The sequence below is a fragment of the Diorhabda sublineata genome, chromosome X (assembly GCF_026230105.1).
Source record: "Diorhabda sublineata isolate icDioSubl1.1 chromosome X, icDioSubl1.1, whole genome shotgun sequence".
NCBI lineage: Eukaryota > Metazoa > Arthropoda > Insecta > Coleoptera > Chrysomelidae > Diorhabda > Diorhabda sublineata.
In genome coordinates, this window is record NC_079485.1 from 13,494,805 (window position 1) to 13,521,039 (window position 26,235).

The 26,235-nt window shown below is 34.2% G+C and overlaps 1 protein-coding gene across 2 annotated transcripts in view; it reads right to left on the bottom strand.

The window, feature by feature from the left end:
- The window catches only part of LOC130451491 (neuronal growth regulator 1-like), a 105,422-nt gene that overhangs the window by 10,767 nt on the left and 68,420 nt on the right, over positions 1–26,235 (bottom strand). Inside the window, exons 5-6 of one of the 2 annotated variants that reach the window (XM_056790533.1) lie at positions 16,870–17,010; positions 3,241–3,454 (exon numbers count right to left, since the gene is read on the bottom strand). In XM_056790533.1, the coding sequence (XP_056646511.1) occupies positions 3,241–3,454; positions 16,870–17,010 (355 nt within the window). The remainder of the gene's footprint in view (positions 1–3,240; positions 3,455–16,869; positions 17,011–26,235) is intronic. The other variant, XM_056790532.1, reaches the window with a different exon arrangement.

Genomic DNA, 26,235 nt, shown 5'->3' on the forward strand with positions numbered 1-26,235 from the left:
TACGCTAAATAACAAATAAATTGGATTATATTGATGTTTACATTTATATCAAGGTAAAAATCAGCGAGTTCCATCAACGTATTTTACCAAATACGAAATAATAATTTATGAAACTAAATTTTTGTTATATCGACAAGATAGGTGGAAAACTGAAACATACAGGGCATTTCAAATATTACGTAAGAAGATTTACTACAATTATATACACTTCCATGTCAGCAAAAATAACTAAAGCTTTTACTTCACCTTCAATACATTTTTCTCTTTTGATATATTCGTTTTTTTCATTGATACATGAGCAGCAGATATAATTGTAGATATGAAAAAATTGTGTTCAAATCATGTGATTTGAACACATCAACCGCTTCTTTAGGTGTAGAAAAACGTTGACCTCGGAATTTATTTTTTATCTGAGGTAATGAGGAGAAACGTCGAATGACCCATCAATTCGATGTTTTGACTATTCAAAAACGTTTCCTTTTGAACTGATGAGAGAGAGCTCGCATTGTCGTGGTAGAAAATGATTTGTCTTCTGCGATTGTTTTTCCGAACACTTCTGCCAAACAAATGCTGGTTTGCCATTCAGGATTGACCATTCTAGTTGCCCTAATGGAACGGTGATATGTCCAGTTATTCCAAGAAAAACAGGCGACCATTTGCTTCAAAGTCTATATTTTCTGTGTTTGATCCTTGCTGTTGTGAGGTTTATGTCGTCTTCTTCTTATGTCTTGGAAATTGAAGCTGGTTGTATGATTTGTGTTTTTTCTTGAGGCTTATAAGCCAGGATTCCAGTCCAACGAATACAGAATACAGAATACATAATATCCGGCAATCATTAAATGTTTAAATTGAGGTTTTTTTTTTGACAAAATATGAGAAGAAAATTTTTGATTTCTAATATTTCTCATACTCATACTCAGAATACTTTCATCACTTCCATTGGAAAATAAACGTAGTAAATTAGATTCGTTCTTAGTCCCTGCTTGCCATTCTTGTTCAATTTTGCTTGTAATTTATATTTGGACCACATTTCTCGAACTTCTGTGTTTGTGTGAGATTTATTAACATTTTTTGGTATGATTAGATTTTTCTATTTGATACATTTTAAACAATTCAACTTTGGCCAAATTGGATCAATGATAAGGCAAATTTTAATTTCCCTTGCTTTGCTTAACAAGTCAAATCGTCAATCCTATCGAAAGGAAACAATAAATTGACCAAGAAGTGGTTAGTTTTCTGTTTCCATAGTTTACCATCGTTACACAGTTCCGGAAATAGAACGTGCACATCCGATAGAGATGACCGATTCATTGTGAGCACATAACTGAGAAATCGAGCACCCACATGTGCTCAAGTCCACCAAGAGCTCGCAAAAACGGGAGGAGGAGCTGAACAATCAGAAGAACACTTAAGATAGCTAACATTTAGTCAATAAGGTTTCAAATTGACCGTGTCTGCGTGGAGGCGATAGAAGAGGACGACTCTACAAAGGTGTGGCTTTTGGAGGAGGTTTCTAGATGGAATGGAAGCAAAAACTGAGTTGGTTTTCATTGAAACTGTAAGTGAACTGAGGGGATTAATGACGAATCGATAAATATAAGAAATTTAAGAGGATCACCCTAGTTCCATCGGCGATAACTTCATTCCAGCTGCAGGTTCTGTACGGTAATATTTACAGGATGTCGAAATTTCCACAATGATTTGGCCTAAATCGTATCATTTATCTACCTTCGAAACTGGACCTCAAAACGGTCCTAACTAAAGAATTGGGTAGCATCGAACAAGATCCAGTGAATAAACTTTTTAGATCCATGAAAAAGCGATTGAAAATGTTGTTAGGTCCAGGGAAAGAAACACTGTATATTAATAAGTTAATTTCAAATAAATTATTATTCTGACGAATTTAAGCTTGTAATTTATTTATTATTACTGAAAAAATTCCTTAATAACAAGTTAAGATTAATGGTTTTAATCAGAAAAAGAATGGGAGCTACAGATTTTTCTCTAGAGACTTTTGAACGCGAGAGTGCGACTTGAGACGTATTTTTCGCTCCCAAGTGTAATTCAGTTTTTTTTATATGAAATAACAAAATTGATAAATGTAAATATTGGGCAATCATTCAATAATTTGTAGTTTAGTTTTACCCAACATCGATTTACTTATCAAATGAATATCTTTCTGTTCCGTTCGTCCGACTTGTATGAACTTGTACTAACAAGTTAAGATTAATGGTTATAATCAGAAAAATAATGGGAGCTACAAATTTTTCTCTAGAGACTTTTGATCACGGAAGTTCAACTTGAGTCGTTATTTTTGCTCCCGAGTGTAATTCAGTTTTTTTTTTGTAACAAATAACAAAATTGATAAATGTAAATATTGGGCATTCAATAATTTGCGGTTTAGATTTAGCCAACATCGATTTACTTATCAAGTGAATATCTTTCTATCCCGTTCGTCCGACTTGTATGAAGAAACCGGATATCGAACTCTAAATAAAGAATAGCTTTTAGCAAAATCCATTTATTGTAATTTGCGCAGTTGTCAGAAATGATGCATATCCGTCGCGGCTAATATTGAATGCTTGAATGACAGCGTTACACCCGTGTTCATGTCACGACTAATTTTGTTAGGTTATGAGTGGCCGCGTTTTATATTCCGTTTGTTTTTATCTTTTTTTTACCTTCATATATTTTTGACAGTTTACGCTCGCGTTTCGGCCGGAATGTAATTGGAATTCGCCCGATTAGAAAAACAAAAACATGATCGATGATGCGCGTAAACAATGAAGAAATAATTAATGCAGGTATGATGGTATGGATCAACAAAGATCCGCGTTTCATGAAAAATAGTATGTTTTCATACAGAGGGATGAATTTCTTTAAACGATAATTTACCATGAAAATATTCATACAATAACAACGATCAGATTCGTACAAAAATTTGATGGTAAAAATCAAAGGAAAATTTGTATAATATCAAAATTGGCAATACAAATTTTCAATTATACGAGGGTGTCTCAAAAGTTTTGGACAAAGCATTATTTCCATAATCATTAAGGGTTGAATCTGGTAAATACCCTCGTATTTACTAATAAAACCATGCTTTTTTTTCGAAATATACCAATATGTGTTCAAGTCCCTGTATAATTTTATCTCGGAACGTTTATTTCAATTTTTAGACTATATAGTAGAAATTTATTTTGACATGAATTGAATAATTTGTCAAAAACGACATTTTACCTTCAGATACAAAGACGTATATAGACGCCGGCTCCGTATTAGATGCAGAGCATGTATAATTTCCGGAATCCGCGTCGTTCGTATCTCTGATGGTCAATCTGCTTTGCGTTCTTGGTCCCGGAACTGTTTCCACAGAGATACCGCCCCTAGCTGTATCATAGTTGATCATGTGATCGTTGTGGTACCAAAATACGTACTGCGGAGGAGTTGGACTCTGAAAATAATTTGATTTATTCAATACGAACGAAATAGATGGTGCTAATATCGTACTTCAATTCAATTCTTGAATTATTGAAAATTCAAACATTTTGTAGGTAGTTTAAACATTTCAGTAAGACCGTGACGTCTTGGGAAAAATAAATACTGAACATATGAAATTCGATTATACTAATTATATATTTGACTTTCTGACATTATTTCATATCAAGAATGAAATAAACAAAAAATTAGTACTTCATTTGAACCGAAATTGTAAGTAAGCGTACGTAGGGTGGTTTTAGCCTGATATAGAAAAAAAGGTTAAATTATGCTTTTTATTTTTCTGCGCCTAATAAAACATTTTATTATGAACGTAGGAAAAATATTGTATGCAACTCGTGCAAAAAGTGTTTATTGCACTTGACGTGTTGTCGCACTCGGCCTAACGGCGTCGTTAGAAGAAATCACGTTGCGTTTAATAGACACTTAATTTTTTTACTTGTTGCATTTATCACACGTAGTCATATCAGGTGAATATGGTTGCTATTTCATTACCAGAAATTTGTCAATGTTGATTTGAAGCAGGAAGAAGTTTACGTAAGTTTTGATTCATTCTAAATGTACACAATTATTGTAGTTGCAAATATTCGTTTTTTTTAGCTATTAATCTAATCGACTTCAACTGAAAATTAATCATTTACATTAGAATTACTCCATTTCGGAATTTTATCCAACCAGTAATGCGAGAAACTTTTGACGGTCGGTGTCCCAATGTCGAGTTCATTTGTTCAGGCCGCTATTTATCCGAAAAGGGCCCTCGTATTACTTTAGATTAATGATTCTGGTTTAATTTTACGTTGAAACTGACGCGTTGTATGTGGTTGGGTTTGGTTTATCATTAGGCCAACTTCGATAAAAACTAGATGATTTCATGTGAAACGCCGGAACAGCTTTAGTAGCAAGATTTTTTTGCTACAAACAAAACATTTGTTTTCATTAATTGATACAATCATAATAACAGTACTACTTAATAACATATTTATAAAAAATAACTTCTGAATTTATTGTAAAGGACCTTATGATTAATTTTCATCTTTCTGTTACCTTTTTTTAGCTACAAGAATCATGGTTATAGCGTCTGAATTATTTTAAACAAATTGCCATCATTATAATTAAAGGCTCAATACTTTAGAATGCAAAAAAATGCACAATCACTTGCCAATTAAAATCAAATCGATATAATCTTTTCTCGCATTTCGTAATAATTTGAGGGCATATTTACTGGAAAGTACCTTCTATTCTTTAAACGACTTCTATTCTAATGATAATTAATTAATTACAGATATGCTGTATAGTGCTCTAATTTTTGCTATGGACTTAGATTGGTCAGATAAAAGTGACAGCCACTTAAGTGAAAGTACTCACAGTCGATCAAAAACAACAAAGTGTTGATGATTCAGAGCAGTTTTTGACTATGTTGCAAGGAGGGGTCTGTAACCACTGACTAGTTTCGACGTTATTACATCTCATCAGAGTGGTATAACAACCCTTGTTCAGGCTTGAGAACCGAACTGAAGACAACGTCAAAGAGCATCGCTATTTGGTTCATGTAGTTAAATATTTCCCAGCGAACGCTAACTAGCGCCATCTTCACTTCTTATTGCGAACCACTGATCAGGTAGAAATCTAGCGTAGTTGCCAATAATATAGCGAGCCATTGGGGATGTTAATATCGACAAAAAGGTCGATTGACATCATGCTCTTCAGAGGAGATGTAATTCAATATTCGCCGAGGCATTAACTAGGAAAGAAGTTGTTTTTTATTCAATGTTTAAATTGTCTTGATTTCAGGTCTCTTCTGCTTAACAAATTTTGACATTTCGACTACTTTTAGTCTTTATTAAAATGAAAAAAAATTAAAATATATAGGGATATATTTCCAAATTAACAACTTGAGGAAATATGGAAATTTGTCAAGATGCTTGTTAACTAGAATATCAAATAGCATGAAATTGATATACATAGGAAGATTATCTTGTCAAAACTGAATTGTTTGACATAATTATAATGTTAAAGCACTCGGTAGTGGTACACGACTAGTCTGTTTACATCAATTACGTTATCCTTTGTGAGTGTCAATACCTCCTGTAAATGATATCGTATTAATCAACAGTTCTACAAATGAGCTTAACGCAGAAGATTTTGAACAAAAACTTGTTATGTATGTTGGCTTAGACTGAGATAGCCGTTTAAATTTCGGACTGGAATAGAGAAAATAAGAAGGAGATAGATAGAGAAAAACTCTAATAATCCTATAGTATAGTCTCATAATTCAAACATTGTTTCTGATATACATCGACAAGCTTCATTGTTTTCATCTTTCTTAATAATGAGGATTTCATCCCAAAAAATGATGAATTGCTAGATATACATACATATCGATGGAGTTCTGACAAAAGGACGTGAATGTCTCAATCCTGTTATTCTATTGATGCCCTTCTTGATCAATGTATTTACGACAAAGTTTCTCAAAGGAGACGAAGGATGTCAAGCAATCTTCTTCAATTGCAGTTCGGAGGTCGTAGTCTTCTTGCAAAAACGCGGTCCCACAGGAGAAATAAACCTGTTTCCATATTAGTTGTTACAGAACGTGGCGTATCGTCAACAGAGCCCGCTATAAAAATTTATTTGTTGTATGTATTCCACACTGTTGAACGATTTGGTAGCGGCAACTTCGGAAATTGTTGTCGAAATTACGCGTAGCAGCGCAGATACGACGTAGCAGAAAAAACATGCTTCGTTTTAATCTTTTTCTACAGCGTTGTCAGATTTATGAGCGTTACCAAACTTATGCCGATTTTTCGAGAGCGTGGCCTCTAAAAATTAAGCTTTAATACACCAAATTTCAACGTTTTTGTCGCTTGCGCTTTTCAAAAGAAATCTCCACTCAAAAATGGCTGAAACGCCTATTTTATCTCTGTATTCTTACTATTTTGTACAAGGGTGGTTCAAACATAAACCAGAATCTTGCTATTTGTTTGATTTTCAAAAAAATCTCATAGTCACATCTTACTTACAATTTTGTAGTTTGACAAGTATTTACCAGAAACACTTTCCTGAATAGAATCACTTCTGGACATTCCTCGAGTACAAAGTCTGACAATTTTTGAACATCTATTGATAGATGTTACCCTTCCTGTTTAGCCCTTCTTTGCTTAGCTCAAGTAAGACGTTTAAAGAATCTGCAAATCGACTTGTTGATGGTTGATCTTGAAGCCATTGTTGCCACATATTTCACTGTTCATGAAACTTTCATTTGAGAATGATTTAACTTTCAATACATCACACACTTTTACAGCTCAAAACTAAATACTGACTGTAAAACAAAAATCCAATTAAAAGTACCTATACCAATAAAGGTTTTGATCAAGGAATTTCAAGGTATAAATTTTGTTGTTTTCTATACTTTTAAATGATTCTGGAAATTAAATATTGTGATGCGGACCTGGACTTTTATCTCTTTATTGTGATGATTTTCGCTATTCGTAATTTGTTAATGAAGATAACAGTTAACAAAAACGAATTTTCTCGTAACATAAATACGAAACCACGTGGAGTGCAAAAGTGTTTATCAATTTCATCACAGTATTTCCATCGTGGGTTATTTGTTTGGGCCTATCAAGTAAACACAAGCGAATGCCATGAAAAATATTTATCCGCCAGACCATCGTACTGACCCAATTTTTCATTTCGGCACTAATCGATACTCTTAATTCTCCAGACAATAAGAAATTATTTTCATCTTCCGGGGAATAGCGCAGCTACAGCCGGAAGATGTAACAAATCTATTTTTTATTTTTGAATTTTTGTTTCCGTTATAAAACTTTTGAAATTTATTGTTTCGTATTTGTTCTAGCATATTTTTTTTGATAATAAAACAAGTTGGGAATAGTCTTCTCACTATACTAGTTTTGTTTCAACGATGTAGGGATGTGGATTGTTCGATTGATAAACTATGAAAACAAAATTTGGAACAAAAAAATCTAAAACAATTGACATCGAAAAGAAGTTTTCTTCTTGTGAGACATCTATAGTTTCAAAATATATCGAGCGATCCAAACAGTTGAAAATATTTACATTTTAGTTTAAATTTGAACAAATACCGAAATAGATCAGTTTTAACTTACAGGGGATTCAATTTTTTCAAAAATATTTCTAGGCGCTAGAGAAATAAAAATAAATTAGAACACACTAATTCCTCTACTTTTGTCGATGTTTCGTATAGGATACAGATAGAGAAATTATTTATTTTCAAAAAATTGTACAATTTGTAGACAAAAGCTTGTAAAAACTAAATAACAAACATTAAAATAACTAAATGAACATACAAATAGAATAAAATATACAATATACAATATATAAAATAATCGATTTGATTTCAATTGGCAAGTGATTGTGCATTGTAAAATATCGAGCCCTCAACTAATTCTGAACGTGAAGTAGGTTAGTAAAGGTCATGCTGCTCGTTCCTAAGTGGACAGCCGTGCAACGATCTTTCTGAAATTGAAGAAGCATGCTGGGTCACGCTTCTCCAATTTCAGAGTAGTCTAAGTAAATATCTAATAGGTCTTCCTTTTGTAGTTTGAAGATTCGTTCAAATTGAGTTGTATCACACGTACCAAAGAATGGAAGGGCATATCGAAAATACGATTCAATAAGGGCATAATAAACTGTTAAGTAGAGGGATAATTTCAGTTCTTTGGAATTCTCATTTTAAGTTATCTATTTTATATGATAAAATTTGAGCTTAAGAAACGTTGAGACAGAGAAGATTGGAATCGCACTATGATTTAATGGTGGTCTATGGTCCTATGAAGTGCTGTGCGATCAGGTTTGCTCTAAGAGAAACTAGTATCGTCTACAAAAAGACATATTTCACCACTGATGTTTAGATAGGCGTTTATAAACAGAATAGGGTCTAGTACTAAGAATTGGGGCACTCCAAAAAGCCTCTTTTTCGACCCTTGAACTATTTTCGATGTGTCATCTTTTTCGTGGTTACTGCATTGAATTAACATGATTAAATCAATGGAGCTGTATTTTCTCAACATGAATCGTTTCAAGAAATTTGGATTCAATATAAAGTCAGTTGACATTGATATATCGTATCTAATCTGCACATATCTAAACATGTGGAGTAAGATCATTGAGATATCCAGATCTAGAAGCACGTGGAATCTTCTATCTCTATTCAGGCACTCTTCATCTGTATAAGGTATCTCATCACTTTCCCCATTAAATCGTAATCTATAGTTTCAACCCAACCAATAGCAGGTTCTTGGTTAGAACCATAGTTAGAGCTTGGATGCAGAAAATTCTCGCACTGCATGTTTAAATGAATGGAAATTTTTTTCCATGCCATAATTTCGGAATGGATCTAAATTAACGATAATACAAAGCTGATATATTCTTTTCTAAATATTTTTTTCATTATAAACATCTTTACTTTAACCAAAATTATGTCACATACAAGGTCTGACTTTTAAATATCGAAACTGCGTGCCTAGAGGGCGCCCTAGACGGTTTTCAGTCACTATTATAGTATTTGTACAGTAGCGGTTTGAAACGAACGAGTTTTTTCTCGTGGGGCAACGTATAAATCTCAAATTTCTCGTTAAATTGAAAAAAACTCCGACTGATTGCTCTAAATTGTTGCAAGAGGCCTATGGGGACAATTCTCTATCTCGTGCGCGTGTTTGTGAGTGCAGATCGTCGACTGAGCATCCGAATGATTGCAGAAGCTGCAAACGCCGATAAAGAAACGAATAGAAAAAGTCTGTGGCAAAAAATCTGACTTCTGACCAAAAGCTATTGCGTCAACGGGTCTGCTTATATTTCCTTAAATCTGCTTTGATAGGGATTTGAGTCTATGGAAGCGGTAAAGCAAAAAACGGCAGAGCTCCTAAAGGCGCTAACCAAAACCAGCACTGCTTCCATCAATGAAAAAAACGTATGGAAAGGTGAAATGTAGAATAATTTTTATAATAAAACCCTTTTTCGTTACCAGTTCGTTATTTAATAGCCAGACCTCGTATATCTGTTTCAATGTTCCTCGAACCTCATAATAATTAATTTATGATTCAAGACGCTTCACTGCGGACTAAATACCTCATTGTCGTGGTGTATAGTGCACCAAAATTCCGTAGCATAAGATTGACTCATCCCTTGTAATTTAGATGGGTGCATAAATATCAATAAGTTGAGGATGTTGTTATCATCCGGGAAGCACGAAACTCGGTTACGCTACGGATTCCAGATCGTCGAATATTTCAAATTTGTCCGGTATGTTCTTGGGGATACATACGTCCTACGAGATAGATTAATGGTATTTGGTATTTAGAAGCAGAAAGATTTTAAAGAGTTCGACATCATCCATAACTTATGATCATTATTTTGTATGTCTATTAGGATTTTCCATCTCTGTTCATTGTTGTCAAGTAGATTCAATGCTAGCTAGTTCGGATAGTTGTTGAGTATTTTTAAGTAGCGTTCACTGAAGACACTCATTTCTTCTTTCACCGAATTCACTCGAAGATCTTTCCTGATTTCATTATTGGGCATAAGATGCCTTGATCGATTGTCCGTGATACTTTAGACGGAAACCTCTCTATAATCTCGAAGTGAGATTTGGCTGCTATCCCCTTAACTGGATTCTATAGATTCATATTGGCTTGAAGGTAACTTTGTAAACTAATTGTTCCAGGTTAATCTTCTGTCTAGATGGATACCCAGGAACTTAACGATGTCTGTTTGTGGTTTAGCATTACTGTAGATGCAAATCCTCCACACTTTGTGTAGGTGGTTTGGAGATAATTATGCTTCTCCAGATTCTTGTCCAGTCGTTTATTTTGATCAGACGTATGGGTTTGTGTGGTTTGCCAATATTGCTTTGTGGTCGGGAGATCATAGAATAGGTCCAAGCACCTACCGATTTTACTGGGAACAGTTTATTTGTTTTTCATCCACATTCCACCATAGAATAGAAGTATGTTGGCTGCTACACAATAGCTTTTGTTCTTAAATACACAATTTATTGTGTCCACTATCCTAAACACTTGTTCGATGATACTATTTTCTTGTCTAAATACGAATTAATGATTTTGTAGCAATGGCATGATTCTCGTTAGTAGTAATTTTCCAATAATTTGCTGAGGATAGGAAGAAGGTCTGTAGGAGGTGAAGTCATTAGGAGGTTTCCCAGGTTCAGGGATAAGGGTGATTTTGGGAAACTTTTCCTGAGGAGGGGAAGTATCCTAGACGTATGGTTGCATTAAAAATAATAGTTAGTAAGACTACATCTTTTCTAGGAAGTTCTTTGACTATTTTTCCTGTGAAGAGGTAACAATTTGGGGCTTTATTTGGATAATAGCTGCTTTTAATTATTGTATTCACTTCTTTTATCGTGAAGAGTTTAGACAGTGGTGACATCAGATATAGAGTTTCTGTTCCTGCTTTATTTTATATGTTCCATTTTGTGAATTCAATTGCTCTTTTTTGCTTTACATGGACTCACGATATGTCTGCTTTTCAAATTGGAGGAATTCTTTAAGTGAATGGTTCTATTATCTGAAATTAGCTGAGTCTACTCAGTTTTTCAATTATTAATTTATCAAATTTGATAATCCTTCAGTTTTAAGTTTCATTTTCTTGTCAGTTTGAACAAAATTTTCCTTACGAATTTTATTAGAATCCTTTAGAGTAAAAGTGTCTAATTCCAAGTAGCTGTCTAAGTATTGTAATATTAACGTAATCAATCCGCCTATAAGAAAATTTAGCTCAATATCGTGAAATTTGATCATCAACTTAAGAAAATTTGGAATACACTGCTCAAAATAATCAAAGAAATTCTAACATTTGGAAATAGCTACATTAGTTTTATTTTGAATATTGAATAGAAAAGAAGAATAGATCACGAGTTTGGTACCACTCGATCCCTTCCCTTTTAGACTATTTTCGACCTCAACCCTTCACTTCTTTTGGGGTTTGTCGGCGATTCTATTTCCACCATGTTGTGTTTAATAAGCAAATCCTGAAAAATATGGTCAAATCAAAAGAGCTGCATTTCTTGAACGTAAGCTCATTTTATGTTAAAGATCGTTCTGATGTTTCAATATAATCAAGAAGTTTCCAAACCTAAATATAACTAAACATTCCACCAAACAATTACGGTTTCTATAAATGACAATATAGTGTTTCAGGGTAACATCTCTTGCACAGTTCGAGTTGTACCTTATCAACAGAAGTCGACTTATGAGGGTTTACTCAACGATGTCTTCTGTCAAACCAATAGAATGTGGAGTGCCCCAAAGCTGAGAACTAGGCCATATTTTGACCAAATCTATCTATTTGCAGACGACACTAGTTTCTCTTGGAGCAGCTCTATATCTAGTGACTTAATCACCATTAATCATGATGCGTGTCCAGTCTTCTATACATTGCAGTAGTTTGTAGTGACTAAAACTAACAATGACTTCATCGAATCTCTACAATTCTTAGTACCTCCTGTTTAGGCTGAGATCAGTTTCCAAAGAACTGAACTTATCCATCTCCTCAACAGTTTATTATGCCCTTATTGAGTCGCATCTCCGGTAGGTCCTTCCCTTCCAATCTGGGGTACGTGTTGAGCAACTCTATTAGAGAGAACCTCCAAACTACAATAGAGAGCTTTTAAATATTTACTCCTAGTTTAGAAATTTTATTTCACATTTATCCACTTAGAAACGTGAAGAACAATCCACATATCGCACGTTTAGAATTGAATTAAATTGAAAGCTCAATACTTTACAATGCAAAAAAATACACAATCATCTGCCAATTAAATTCAAATCTTTTCTTTCGGCGTTTGGGATAGGATGAAGTGAAAATAGGTATTTGAGAAGGTGTTAAATACATATAAAAGTGTCTAGAATGGATTAAACTGTAGAAAAGTGTCTAAAAGATATTCAATAAATGGAAAAAAGTATCTGGAATGTTGTAAAGTGTTGAAAAAGTGTCTAGGAAGCTTTTATTTGAATAAAAAAGTATTTGATATGGAAAACCGTGTAAAAAATATTAACAACAATTATAATTCAATAAAAAAGTATGTGGGATATGGTAGAATATTAAACATTATATAGGAAGCTTTTATTGAATAAAAGAGTGTTTGAGATGTATTAAAATAAACGTGTCTGTGAAAAATGTCTAAAATATTTTCAATCAATAAAAAAAGTGTCTGAGATGTTAAAAAAGTGTCTAGGAGGCTTTTGTTTGAATGAAAACTGAAATAGATTTTGTATAAAACATAAAATTGAAACTTTTGATGATAAAAATAACAGCTGTATGTTGAGAGTTTGAGATTAAAGGTTTTCAAAATGTTATATGGTTGTGTTGATGGTTGCATTTCGATTTTGTAAGTCTGGGAATGTGCGCTCACAATTTATGAATCCTGGTCAATCTAATCAGGATAATCACATATTTTGTCGTTAGTTTTTGATAAAAGATCGCTCGAATTAGGGTAAATTGAAGGTAAAAAATTTAGTTACAAACATACAGATTTCGTCGGAAGCGTCGAACCTAAACTTTTGTTTATAAAGACAACTTTTTGGGTAATATAAATTTGGGAGTTGCATACCTAATTTTTACCGTCGTTGACGACTATAAATGTAGTCTCGGGAAGCTTATCTAATATCCCACTTTGATCAATAAGTGGTTGTCATAATGTACCTGCCAGGAATTTCATCCGAGTCTGGCACCGAATTCAACGTTTAAATCCATCATACTACAAGGAGAAATGTCTAGACGACGAGGAGCTTATTAAGAGATTATGCTCATTATGCTGAGGCATTCAGCTGCAATTTGTAAATTGAGAGAACTTGCACACATTGAGTTGTATCCAGGTGTTTGTACAGTATACCAACTAAATGATGAATTTTATTCCAATAGACAAAAAATTCTCATTAATAATTTAAGAGAATCAAAAATGATTTCAACTGTATACTAAGCGTTTCTATATCATTTTTTTTATAGTGGACTTCTTTGTATAGTCTATTTTTATGAATGAGAGAGTAATAAAATGATGAGGCATTCGTAACCCTTAGGTGTATCACTAGGTTTATGTTAATTAATGCTATCAAAGTCTAGTTGAGATATTTCTGTCTTCAACAACGTAAAAATTGAAATTGAAATGATATAATGATATACAATCAAGTAAACATTTAGACGATTATGGAAAGTTATGTTGCTTTCCTTTTATAACCAAAGATATTTTAAAATGAAAAGTTTTTAAACCATTTTATGTAAGTTGCATGATGGAGGAAAGCTTCTCGGAATTAAATACTAATTTCGGATGCCTTGTCGAAGTTTTATTTTAATTTTGATTTGTAAACTAGGAATTAATTACTGCTTGGAGGACTAATTTCGAAATTACAGTCAGATCTTTAATTACGGTGAAATATTTTTGAAATATTACTTTTTGTCTCTACGAAAGTTGAGTTTTCTTGTATGCCGAGCCTCGAAGTTTTTTTTTATTTCAAAGCTTCATAAGAGAGAATTGGGGTCAACGAAGATTGGAGGTTTGTTAATTATTCATAACCATAACAGCTTTTCATTATATAATGCTTCACTGCGGTCTAACGATTTTTTACGATTACGTAGAAATGACAAAATTTACTCAAACGTGGTCATCAATTTCAATTTGTTTCAGTTCAATAATTGCAATTCACATTCATATGAAACATTTGGAATACATACTGGTAGCTCGCACCAGGAGGCGGAGCACGGGAGATGCCTGTGGATATCAATCTTGAAATTCTGCAAGGAAAAGACATGCCTTGGGAGCTGATTCCACATGCTTGCACTTCTCCAAAGAAAAGAGTAACAATATATTGATGTTCTGGGCGTCTGTAGGCGAGATTATGTTGGACAGCTCGGAAGAGTATCGATAAAACATAGTGAGATCCGCGACCTTTCTTCATTATTTAAGCTGTCCAAGTTAACTGGTTAACTTTGGATCACCTCTAAGTCGACTTGCGTCTATCATCCTCATGGTATACCGAGCTCCAAATGTGCAAGCAACACTCTGAGATGAATGGATTTCGGCCTAGTAGAGGATTAGAAGCTGTTGCAGAGTATATACCTTTTGGTCTTGAATTAGGCTCTAGATTTGTATGAAACTGCCTTAGCTGGCTATACCAGGACATTTTTCTCCAAGTTTAAACAGCCAATAAGCGATGATAATGACATTTTATGTCCATACAACAACTAATTTCGAACTTCAAAGTAAACTTTATTTGTAAAAACAGCATCCTGGATCTCTGCTGCATTAAACTCAATCAGATTGCTTCCATCCTACTTAAGAATGGTGTGTTTTGATGCTGGTGAACCGTTGCTGATTAGAACGATGATACTAGTGTGCAGCTATCGATCTGGTTTGCATTTTTGTCGAGTAGATCGTTGATGTACAAAAGAAAGAGAGTAGGTGACAAGATCGATAGTGACTTGAACGGATCAGTCTTTGAGAAAACTTCTTAGCCATTTGATGAGCTAGGACGACAAACCCTCTTCATTCATTTGTATACCAAACTCTGCCTGAGGCCTTCGATATGTCTAGTGCGATTGCTCTAGATTCCTCAGTACAACTGCAATGTTTAATGATGATACTGCCATTTTGGTCATTGGAAAATATCACCAAGAAGTTGATATGAAATTACAAACATCGATAGAACTGATTAACAATCAATAATGCTCAAGCTCTTCATGTTAATAATGCAAAGAATTTGGTAATGGCACTTGGTGGTAGACTTCGCTGGTGAGACCTATGGTAAACAGCTTTGGAGCTATGCTAGTAAAATCAACACTCAGATGATACATCGTAGATCCACCTCGGTACTATTGCAGTAGAAACCTCGATATAGAAGCCGTTGACCAGATCTGTCAATAGTCTTGAACTAAACTAAAACATTATAACTTGACTCACTTGACTGTCATACTGAATTTTTCCACCAATAAACCTTCTCCTAAGAAAGTTAACTCCAGTGGGAAAACCTGCTTGGTGCGAGAAGGTTTATTTATGAGAAAATTCAGTATAAGAGTGAATTGAGTCAAGTTATTGGGTTTTAGTTTACTTCCAGTCTCTGAAGACGATATCTTGGTTATCGAAACGTGTAATTGTGAATGTTGGTGTAGTTTCAGAAATTCCAGCTTACTCATTACTGCTTTTAATGAAGATATGAAAATAGATGTACTATTATCTGTGGAATGCAAATATCTAGAGATGTACTGAGCAGTTTATAAATATCATCTTCACAAACTTATAATCCTTCATAAATTATCCTTCATTAAATCCTTCATAGACTAGAAGATGATCTCGATAGAATACAGTTCAGATAGATATGGGATCTACTGAATGGCCACTAAGCTCTCCAGAGATTAATCCTTTTACGTAAATAGGTGAATAACAAAGCTTAAAGACCAAATCAAAGACCAAAAATAAAGAATAAAAACTTTGCATTTGGCAACTCTACACACCATGATGTATGGATTTGGGGTTACGTATACACAGTGACCCAAAGGATATGCGATACTGGAGAATCCAGTGTTTGCAGCTAATCCATAAATCCCACTCCTTTTACACATGTGGAATGACTTTGAAAACCAGAGATTTTCGTATTCTATTTCATACTCTTCCAGGTATAATGCTCTGGAGTTTCCTTGGTGTTTCACGCTTCGAGGGAATGTGGAGGTTTCGTTCTCTGTGCGATAAAATCTGCACAACGCATTATTTACTAAGTCTAGCATCTTCAGGTGTTTGTTGAAGCGACAGTGCCTCGATAGAGCTTCTGTTAGTCTTCTCGGATCGTTCTTCCCTGTCTTCTCTGGCTATAGTTTCCTAGAAGAGTCTCTACCTCTGTAGGTTCTTCCAGTAATCGGTTTCACCTTCTTCTCCAATGCTTTTTCCATCGTTCTGTAGATGCCACCATATAAGAGGGGTCCCATGAAGGGCTTGTCTGCCCTAGGTTAATTTTTATTTTCCCAGATAAATATTTAGGATACTTTTGACAGAAAACATGATACTGTTGAAAATATCAAATCATCAACTCCGGAATATATATCTTGGGTTGATTATGGGAAAAAATAACACATAATGAGTAAACCACTAAAGCCTAATTCTTCTAAAGGAAATTAGAGAAGAAAAGAAGATGCTGTATTTGATTAAACTATTTCCCGATGAGGTTTCTGCGTAGATACACAGGAAAAAGAAATTAAACATCAACAAACTATGTTAACTTCTGAGAATAGGATGTTGAAGTTGATTTAGTAAAACTACGACGACAACAAGTTTCCAAATCAGTTACGAAATTTTTTATTTTCAAGACAGAAGAAAAAAATACTCACTCTTTCAATGATGCACACCAGGTCAATAATACTACCAACATCGACATGGTGTTCACCCGATCTGGTACCTTGTATGGTTGCTTCAGGAACAACTATCTGCAAGTTGACGAAATGGGATATGAGACCTTGACCAGTTGATACCTGAAAAAAATCAATCAATCGTAAATATATGTCTAATTTTAAGCTTAATTTTTCCATTTATTATTACAGAAATTAGTTTATTTTAAATTGTGTGTGTTTATAAATGTTTTTATTCAATTCATTTTCCCAAATTCCACGAAACGTATAGGTACAATCATGCAAAAAGAAAAATCATTAGCACCAATAATAACCCTAGAAACACAACGTGGGGCCATTCAGGTGAACTCATAATTGCGTTAATGACGATAATAAAAAAGTCAAAACTATCTTTTGAGGAATATGAGCAATCGATAGATTTAATTACAAAGATAGTAGTATCGTCGACAAGAACATTTGCCACATACACAGATAGAACGGCACAATACTGTCAGGAGCTGCGCATGACTCATTTCGCTGACTGCATATGTCGTGCGCTGCGCACTGTCCTAACATACCGACTCTTAAAGTGAGTCCATTTATTTCAGTGGTTCTGTCACGATAAGCTGAAAAAACTACATAATTGAATAAGTCGTATCACTGACATTTAGTACCAGCTTTGAAAATGACAGCCATTTAAGTGAAGCAATGGTTTTAAAAGTGTTTTCCGGACTCTGCTCCATAGAAAACAACCATTTGCTATTAGTTTGTTGAATTTAAACCTGGTCGTTCAGACACTGATGATGGTGATGGTGAAAACATAAAAAAAGTCGACAAATTGGTAATATCTAATCGTAAATTGAAATTACGTGAGACAGCTGAGGTTTTAAAGGTATCAGAAAGCAGTGTCTTTACAATTATACCATGAGTGGTTGTCGCTCACTCGGTGACAGTCGATCAAACACAACAACGTGTTGATGATTGAGTACAGTATTTAGCCATGTTTAGACTTAATAAATCAGATTTTTTGCCTCTACATCTACATATAATGGATCCATCACTTCACTCCGGAATCGAAACGATCATCATATGAGTGAACTGCAGCCGGTGACCCACGTCTGAAGCTTCCAAAGGCACAACAGTGAACTGGGAGGGCTTTTGCTTCAGTATTTCAGGAATATTGTTCATCGATTATCTCCCAGAAGGGAGAGACAAGCGAATACTAGAGTTGTTGGATAAAGACCTTATATGTCGAAGAAAAAACCACTGTTTCACCAAGACCAAGAAAATGCACAAGTCGAAGGCAACAATAGTTAAATTGACTGAATTACACTACGAATTGCTTCCTAATCCACCATATAGTGCGGATCTAGTCCCCAGTGACTACTGATCTCAAAAAAGAGCTCACGGATAAGAAAATGAGTCCAAATAGCGAAGCAATTGCTAAAACTGCTACAAGCTCGGCATCTTGAAGTTAGAGAAGCGTTGGAATGATTGTATTGCTCCTGAAGGAGAAAAATTAATGAATTTTTGGCAAAAAATATGTTTTTCTCAGTTAGTTACAAGACTTAAAAAAAACGATTATTATATGAACGCCTTCCAGGTGACAAGGTATATAATTAGTTATAGGAGGATAAAGGGAACGAACGTACACTAGAAAAACAGTCGTTGGAGGAATAAGAAAAAGATCTCTGCTTACATGAAATATGGTTTGGTTGTTAAAAATATGAATGGATCCCTCTTGTATGTATCGAGAATCCATAATTTTTTATATTCATTTTTTAGATAAAACTTTTTAATGCTGTATCATAAAAAATACATACAACCCTAAATTTTCAACCCTCTACTATCAACCTCTATTTTTTATTTGTTAATTATTAACTTTAATTTTTTTGGCAAGGTATTTATTTTTTTTATTTATAATTTCAATTTCCTTTTTATATCGATCAAATAATTTTCATTTTTTTGTGCAACTCTCATGTTAATTTTACTCTTATCGTAAATTTATCATCAAGTTCTAGTGCAATAATTATTTATTAATAACTGAAAAGTCAGTTTCTACTATCAAGTAAATAAAATCGTGTTGTTAGCTGCCGCCAACAACGGCCAGTATCGTACCTGTACATATTGTACTTAACATTTTTTGCAAATAGTTTTAAATAAAAACAAAAACGTATATTTAATAAATATACGCGTTCTATTATTGTGGAAGGTGAGTCAACTAATGCGCAGAAAAAATTAAAGTAATAAAATCTATATACAATATTAGCTTATCTATTCTGGAAACTTATGAAAAAACTACTATAAAATCGCTTATTTCGTGTATAAAAATTTCCACTATTATCAAACAAAGAAATAAAATGGTTGGACAACTTGAAAAAATTGCTGTTGCCGGAGAATTACTGTCATTACTTGCGGCAAATTGTTGGTTTCCCAATGGAGACACCTGTTAGTATTGGCTATCAATCGAATATCTTTGTACGTTCCAACAATCACGTTACTAAGAGTCAATCGATTTAAGTGATCGGCTTTTCCTGACAATATCCATTCTCTTTATGAGAGGTTGAGTTCACGAGCGGTAACCGTAATACTAGAGGCGGTTATCAACTTTTTACAAAGCTAGAAACTATACTGGATGTTTGAATTAGTTCCAAAATTTCAATCTCAATATTTCAGAAGTGAAAATAATATTAATTCTGATAAGTTTTCGTTGTTTTCGTGTTCTGTTTTTACAACAATGTCTTCGTTTTCTATACACTTCACCAGAATTCTAAATATTTCCACTTTCAATCTCAAGTGAAAATATATGCATGGACAACAAAAATTAGCATAGGCATTGGAACAAACATTAGCGTAAAAACTGGAGAAAATGATATTCATAGATGTGTTTGACCAGAAATTTGGACAGCTTACAGCATAGAGGCAACGTTGCTGATCTGATTCTTTTTCACTGATACCACCACGGCAGAAGCTCTTCTGAGCTATCCAACATAATTCCACCAAGAGCAGTGTCTGCAAGACATACTCGACAGGCAGACGGGGCTTATGAACACTAAGTTTGTCTGTAAACGCCCAGAACTTCATTTCATTGGATAAGTACGAGCCTGTGGAATCATCACCCAAAGTACGTTTTTACCAAACATTAGAAAATACAGAAGTTCAAGGTCAATATACTCCGGCACCCCTACTCGGTAGGTACCACTCGAACTGCTCGAGTGTAATAGGATTTGCCATCTTGTGCTTGTTTTCCCTGTTTTCCCTGAGGCACGATGGTCCTATGTGCTTAACGGCTCCTTGGCCGCCCACAATGTAACTAGTATAAAGTATGAACCACAGAAAAAAATGAAATTGTTTCGTTTTTTTGTATAACCCATAAATAAGATGAGAAAACCATTTTATTTCATTATTCATGAGACAAACTTTCTCTTGGAATTTGAGCCAAGAAAGTTTTAGGTATTTGATAATATCCAAGTAACGGTTCCTTTTATGAACTTCAAACTGAATTAGCAGTAAGTTCATTAAGTAACCTCATATCCCAAATCCCAACAGTCCCAATAAATATCAAACTTTTCGTAATTTCATCAAGCGAATAGCGCAATTTCTACAAGTAACACGACTCGTTTCATCACTATATTAAAAACCATCAACCCTTGTCAACGTCGTCTCAATCGACTCTCAACCATCAGCTTTTGTTTTGTAGTAGAATAGCGAATTTCTGAGGCTCATAATCCCTCAAACTGGGTGACGCAATCTTCAAAAGTACACTAAATGTGATTTTCGTGAAAAATATAGGGTACCCTAATGTTAGTACAAATTTCGTTCAAACTATAATCAACTTAATGTATTTCATTCTTCAATATAATGAATATAAGTGAGTTTGTTGTTGTTGAATATCATCTAGTTAATAATATTGACTAACTTCACAAAGTTCGTTAGTGTGCCTTGATGTGTTTCATCAAATTTCCTTACTGCTTTGAAATTCACTAATCCCTGGATGCTTATAACGAAGTACGTGGCTGGTGTATTTACCGAAGGATCTATTTTAAAGGATTTAGTTGGACGTTCAGCTCCTTAAATCTGGTAAAGGGTCTATTCGAAATCAAGATTCTAATAACGTTATTCAGGAAAGAAGGGCCGTAAACCTCGGAACGAATCAAATATATTTATACATAGCGTACTCTATCCACTCTATTTGTCACTTTCCCTGTAAAGTATGTCATGAATCATCTAGAGAGATTTCTCAATCTCTACAATGATACTTTATTGTCAAAAAATGTTTGTAATTTGTAGACAAAAGCTTGTATAAACTGGAAAAAACAAACATAAAAATAACTAAATAAATATACAAAAACCACAATTAATGCCCCAAATTATTACGAAATGCGGTAAAAGATGATATCGACTCGATTTCAATTGGCAAGGGATTGGGCAGTTTTTTGGAATGTAAAATATTGAGCCCTTAACTAATTCTGAACGTGAGTAGAAGGGTGAAGATCGTTCTGAAATTGGAGAAGCGTGCTTACGAATTAGGTAAACAGATTCATTTAAAGATGAATGAGGAAGAAAGAGTCAGAATTTTTAATCTTTTAAAGAAGTCACTGCTGCTTAGTCCGAGTAAACATCTAACTAATTTGTAGCTTGAAGATTCGCTCAAATTGAGTAGCACCACACGTACCCCAAAAGAGAAGGGCCTATCGGAGATGCGACTTAATAAGGGCATAATAAACTGTTAAGGAGGTGGATAAGTTCAGTTTTTTAGAAACTGATCTCAGTGCAAAACAGGAGGAACTCAATTTTTTATATATGTAACTCCCATTCGATAGTAGTGGAACATTTCGAGAATTTGCGAGTTTTCTATTGCAATAAATATCTTTGGCAGCTTTTATTGTCTCAAGATAAATTATTTTGTATAGTTTCACGTAATTTCTGAAGAAGGCACTATCCGAGAATTTCCTTAGGTGAGATAAAGATCGCTTCTTCTTTGCAAATATACGTAAACCAGGGTTTATTTTGCTTAATTTTAATACACCTTAGGGGGGAAGCCACATCACCAGAAAGCATGTTCCAGAAAGTTGTGCTTGAAGTTTTGAAAACTTTTTTCCAAAAAGAAATGTTTAGATCTTTATACCAAATTATCGGTCAAATATACCTTTCAATTTGATTATAAATGGAACATCAGAAATTGACTTGTGGTATTTAGTTATTTCTAGATATTTTCCTTTCTGATATATTTCTAAATTCACTTCTTCTGCTTTATTAAGAATCCACGTTTCACCTTCGTAGCTCACTGGTTTTATCATTGATTTGCACAGATGTAGCTTCATCTTTCTGGATCTTATTATAACATTCAGACCTCCCAATTATTCACATCCCTTTGTCATCCTTGCTTCCACATTTCCTCTGTAGTTTCTTCAATCTTCTTTCCTTTCTTGGTATTGCCATTTTCGTCGTTTATGGCATTATTTCTTGTTCCCATATATTAGTTATCAAATAATTCTTATCTTCAGTGCAGTTCCACTGTATTTAATTAATTCTAATTCTACTTCGTCTTATACAGGGATTCACCATTCTCAGTACTTTGGCAGGTGTAAATTATTTTTCCTTCCATTTTTATTATATTTTATTTTTTGAAACACCCTGTATACGTTACGTGGAAATTATTGATGTTTATTTTTTAATTAATGTGGTACCTTCAGGTGGATATTGGAAGTAACATGTATGTACGTATGTACATATTGGGATATAATATACACTGCGACCCAAATAATCTACTGTGCACCCATTTACTGGAGAACCCAGTATATACAGCTGGTCCATCAATCCCACTCCTTCTTAAGTCTAGCATTTGTATAGTGAAAGATGTTTTGATTGATGTTTCATAAAGGTTAATGAAATATTTGAGGAAATTTATTCGATAAATTTGATCCCATAAACTAGTTAATTACCGAAAATTTCGGTTATTTAGTAATATCAATTAACAAAGTTTTGTTTATGTAGTATGGAATTACGGTACGCCTATTGCAGATGGCCGACACTGAAGCGCTGCAAATGGAAAGTTTCCTAATTGTTTCCAAACACTGTTTATGAAAGTAGTTGTTTCAATTTTCCCTATGTTTATTAATCACTAATAACGAAAGGAGACTTGTTAACCGAAGCGTTAAAAATTTCAATCCTAGAGAAAAATAGTTGAATATGAAGAAAAAATTTTGAAAAAGTATGGAGATCTACTCCTTGTGCTAAGCTAAGAAATGTCTCCTCGATTTCCTAAAATATCCACCAAAAAAACCTGGAGATTAGAGCAGTCGTGTACATTGATCTCTCTCTGTCCTTTCTGTCCTCTCTCTCCTATTTCTTTCCCTCCCTCCCTCTCTCTCTAACCAAGTTATCGTCCTCAGAAACGCGCTTCAAACAGTGTAATTGTGAGTGTTGGTGTAGTGGTGGTGTAAACCGTGTGTTCAGTTATCGAAACGCACCTCAAACAGTGTAGTGGTGGTGTAAACCGTGTGCTCAGTTATCGAAACGCGCGTCAAACAGTGTAATTGTAAGTTTTCGTGTAAACAGTGTGTTCAGTTTGAATATTGCTAAAGGTTCAAGAAATTCTAATTTGTTAAATGAGCTTTTCATGAAAAGAATTTCAAATCTGTTTATCAATATGGTTGTTTTCGTATGTTGTTTGCCAAATGATGTACATAAAAAGTTAATTTTTATGAGATAATAAACTCAATTTTTGAACTATGATATAAGCGAGGCTTGGCAAGGAGCGGTAAGGTTCGATTATTACCAAACGAGCTTCATTCATAATGGAATATATTTCAAAGGGAATTAAATGTATGTCTACTTCAAAGGTAGACAGTATTCCCAACACAAATATTTTTTTTTAACGAGATTCAATATTTTGATAAAGTTTAATTAGAAATGGTACATTTCCATTATTCATCAACATTAGATATAATGGAAACGGAAAGGACATTTACGAAGGATGTTTGAAAAGATTCTGATTTCAACCCAATAATTCTCGATATAAATTGGAAAATATATTTGCGCATGCGTGGAGAAAATTGGGTCATAATTCTTAGATTTTTGAGGTTATGTACGATTTGTAAGGTACCATAAAAATTTTGTTGACTTCTCTTGATTTGAGTCTTTATTATTTTTTTTTTCTTTTACTTCGCAGGTGCTTAAAATAACCTTTTGGGAACGATAGAATGAATATTTAGAAGTCTTATGGTCACTGAGTTTGAATTTTGAATATATTCTGAAGTGGGCTGGATTTGATCGAGTTTAATGCAGCAAAGAAAATTGACATCGTGACTCAAGATTTAGACTTTTCTGGATATGAAATATCAGCATCATCGCAAATGCTGGATATAGAGGTTGGAAGCGATATATCCCTGGATAGTCACGTGACCAAGTTAGCTAAGGCAGCTCCACTAAAATTTGCACCCCTTTTTGAGACCACAAAACTATATGCTCATATGCAACAGCTTCTAATGTCCAGATGCGTCCATATTTGATGTTCTGTTCAAACATTTGAAGCTTCGTCCTACCCTGAAGATGATCGAGACTCAATACAGACAGAGTTGACCAGAAACTTGGACAGCTTAGATATTAGAAGAAAGGTCATTGAACTTACTCTGTTTTACCGATATTACCAAGGCAGAGAATCTTCCGAACTATCCAGCATAATACCAGAAAATCATGTGCCAGATTTTGTGGCCTCGCAATTTGGAAGCCTGTTAGTAAAATTTGAGCCGCGCAATTTAAACAAAACATTAATTTAGTTAAATGATCATTTCCGCCATATTTAGTAAATTTATCATAAAACTCATCCCCTATTTTGATTTGGAACAATTGTACCATCCCCCACACAGTATCGATCTAGCACCAAGCAACTATGTACTTGAAGACGAATTTGGCGGACGAGGGCCATAACGATGATGAAATTGAAACGACCAATGCAGCGGTCTGATTAGGTGGTATTATCCCATAAGAGTACTTACTTTATAACCACGCCTCGTACACCGATTTTACGGATTCATGATTTTTTATAGTAAAAATCAGTGCGGTGGGTGACTGAATAGACCCCTCAAGAATAATTCGATATCTTATTACAATAAATGAAAATGAAAGGACGGTTCAGAGGGATTGCAAACCAAAATTATCACCGTAAGGGGAGTGTTTCTTGTTCCTACGTAATGACATGATATTTCAATTTCGTATTTCTGACATTGTAATTTAACTAGGTCTCGACTTAGTTCTCAAAAGGGAATTGAAGTCAAGGGAAGGGAAAAGATGAAACATCTGCTTAATTTTTGATTATTTCAATAAAGCTACTTTCCCCAGAGCTAGTCCCTTTGGGAATAAGCTACACAATAATTTGAGGCTCGTTTTGAAGATATCAAACTGCTCATTATTCGAGTTGAACCCTTAGCTGAATGGTATTTCTATGTTAAATCATTTTTTAGAAAATTTGATTCCTGCATTAATTCTAACACTGGGAAAAGAAAGTCTAAACAATTAAACTTAACGTGACCTTTTACAAGTTTCTGGTGTAACTTCCTAGAACTTCCACGGAATTACATGCAACTAATTGTTTGATGTATTTTGTGAGGTAATGCGGTATTCCCTTATTCAGATTTACATGGGTCTTTGGAAGTTTCGCGTGGCCATTAGGCCACAATGATCATTTGAATTTTCGCCTCCAAAGGTGGAGAACTTGCAATGACTTAATACAGAATGTTGAAGCACCTTTTGGTGTTTGGATTATCTCCGTTCCAAGTAAAGGGAGTTACTTATTTTTATTTTAACTAATATACGAACAACTTATGTAATATACACTGCTCAAGATAATTAGAGAGCTGATATTAAGATAATCCACTGTCAGAATTTCCACCAGATCAAGCTCGTTTTGTTTTAAAAGGTATTTTGAAAAAATTGAAAAAAAAACAATCGTTTGTGATCCTTTTTTATTTTTGAGAAGGAAATCTTTAAATCAAAGTGCGCTAGGCTTCTTTGTTTGTTTAGATTGCTGTCAGAAATGACGTGGATCATATCCTGCATGAAAATTTGAGCACGAGAAAACTCTCGTGTCACGTTTGACGTTGTGAAAAACAAGTGGAGCAATAATATGAAGAAGAGTTTAGTGGAGTTTCAGAATAGCCAAGGAACGGTCGAAACAGTGGATGCAAACTTGTACTAAAGACTGTGAAGTGATGGCTACCATTTTTTGAGATTCATAATAGTGTGATCTACGTCCACTACCAGGAGAAAGGCAGAATGGTCACTGGGCTGTAATATACCGAATCATTAACCAAGTCAAATTGAAGACAAAATGTACCGGTTCACACTTCCTTTCTCGTCCATTTTGAT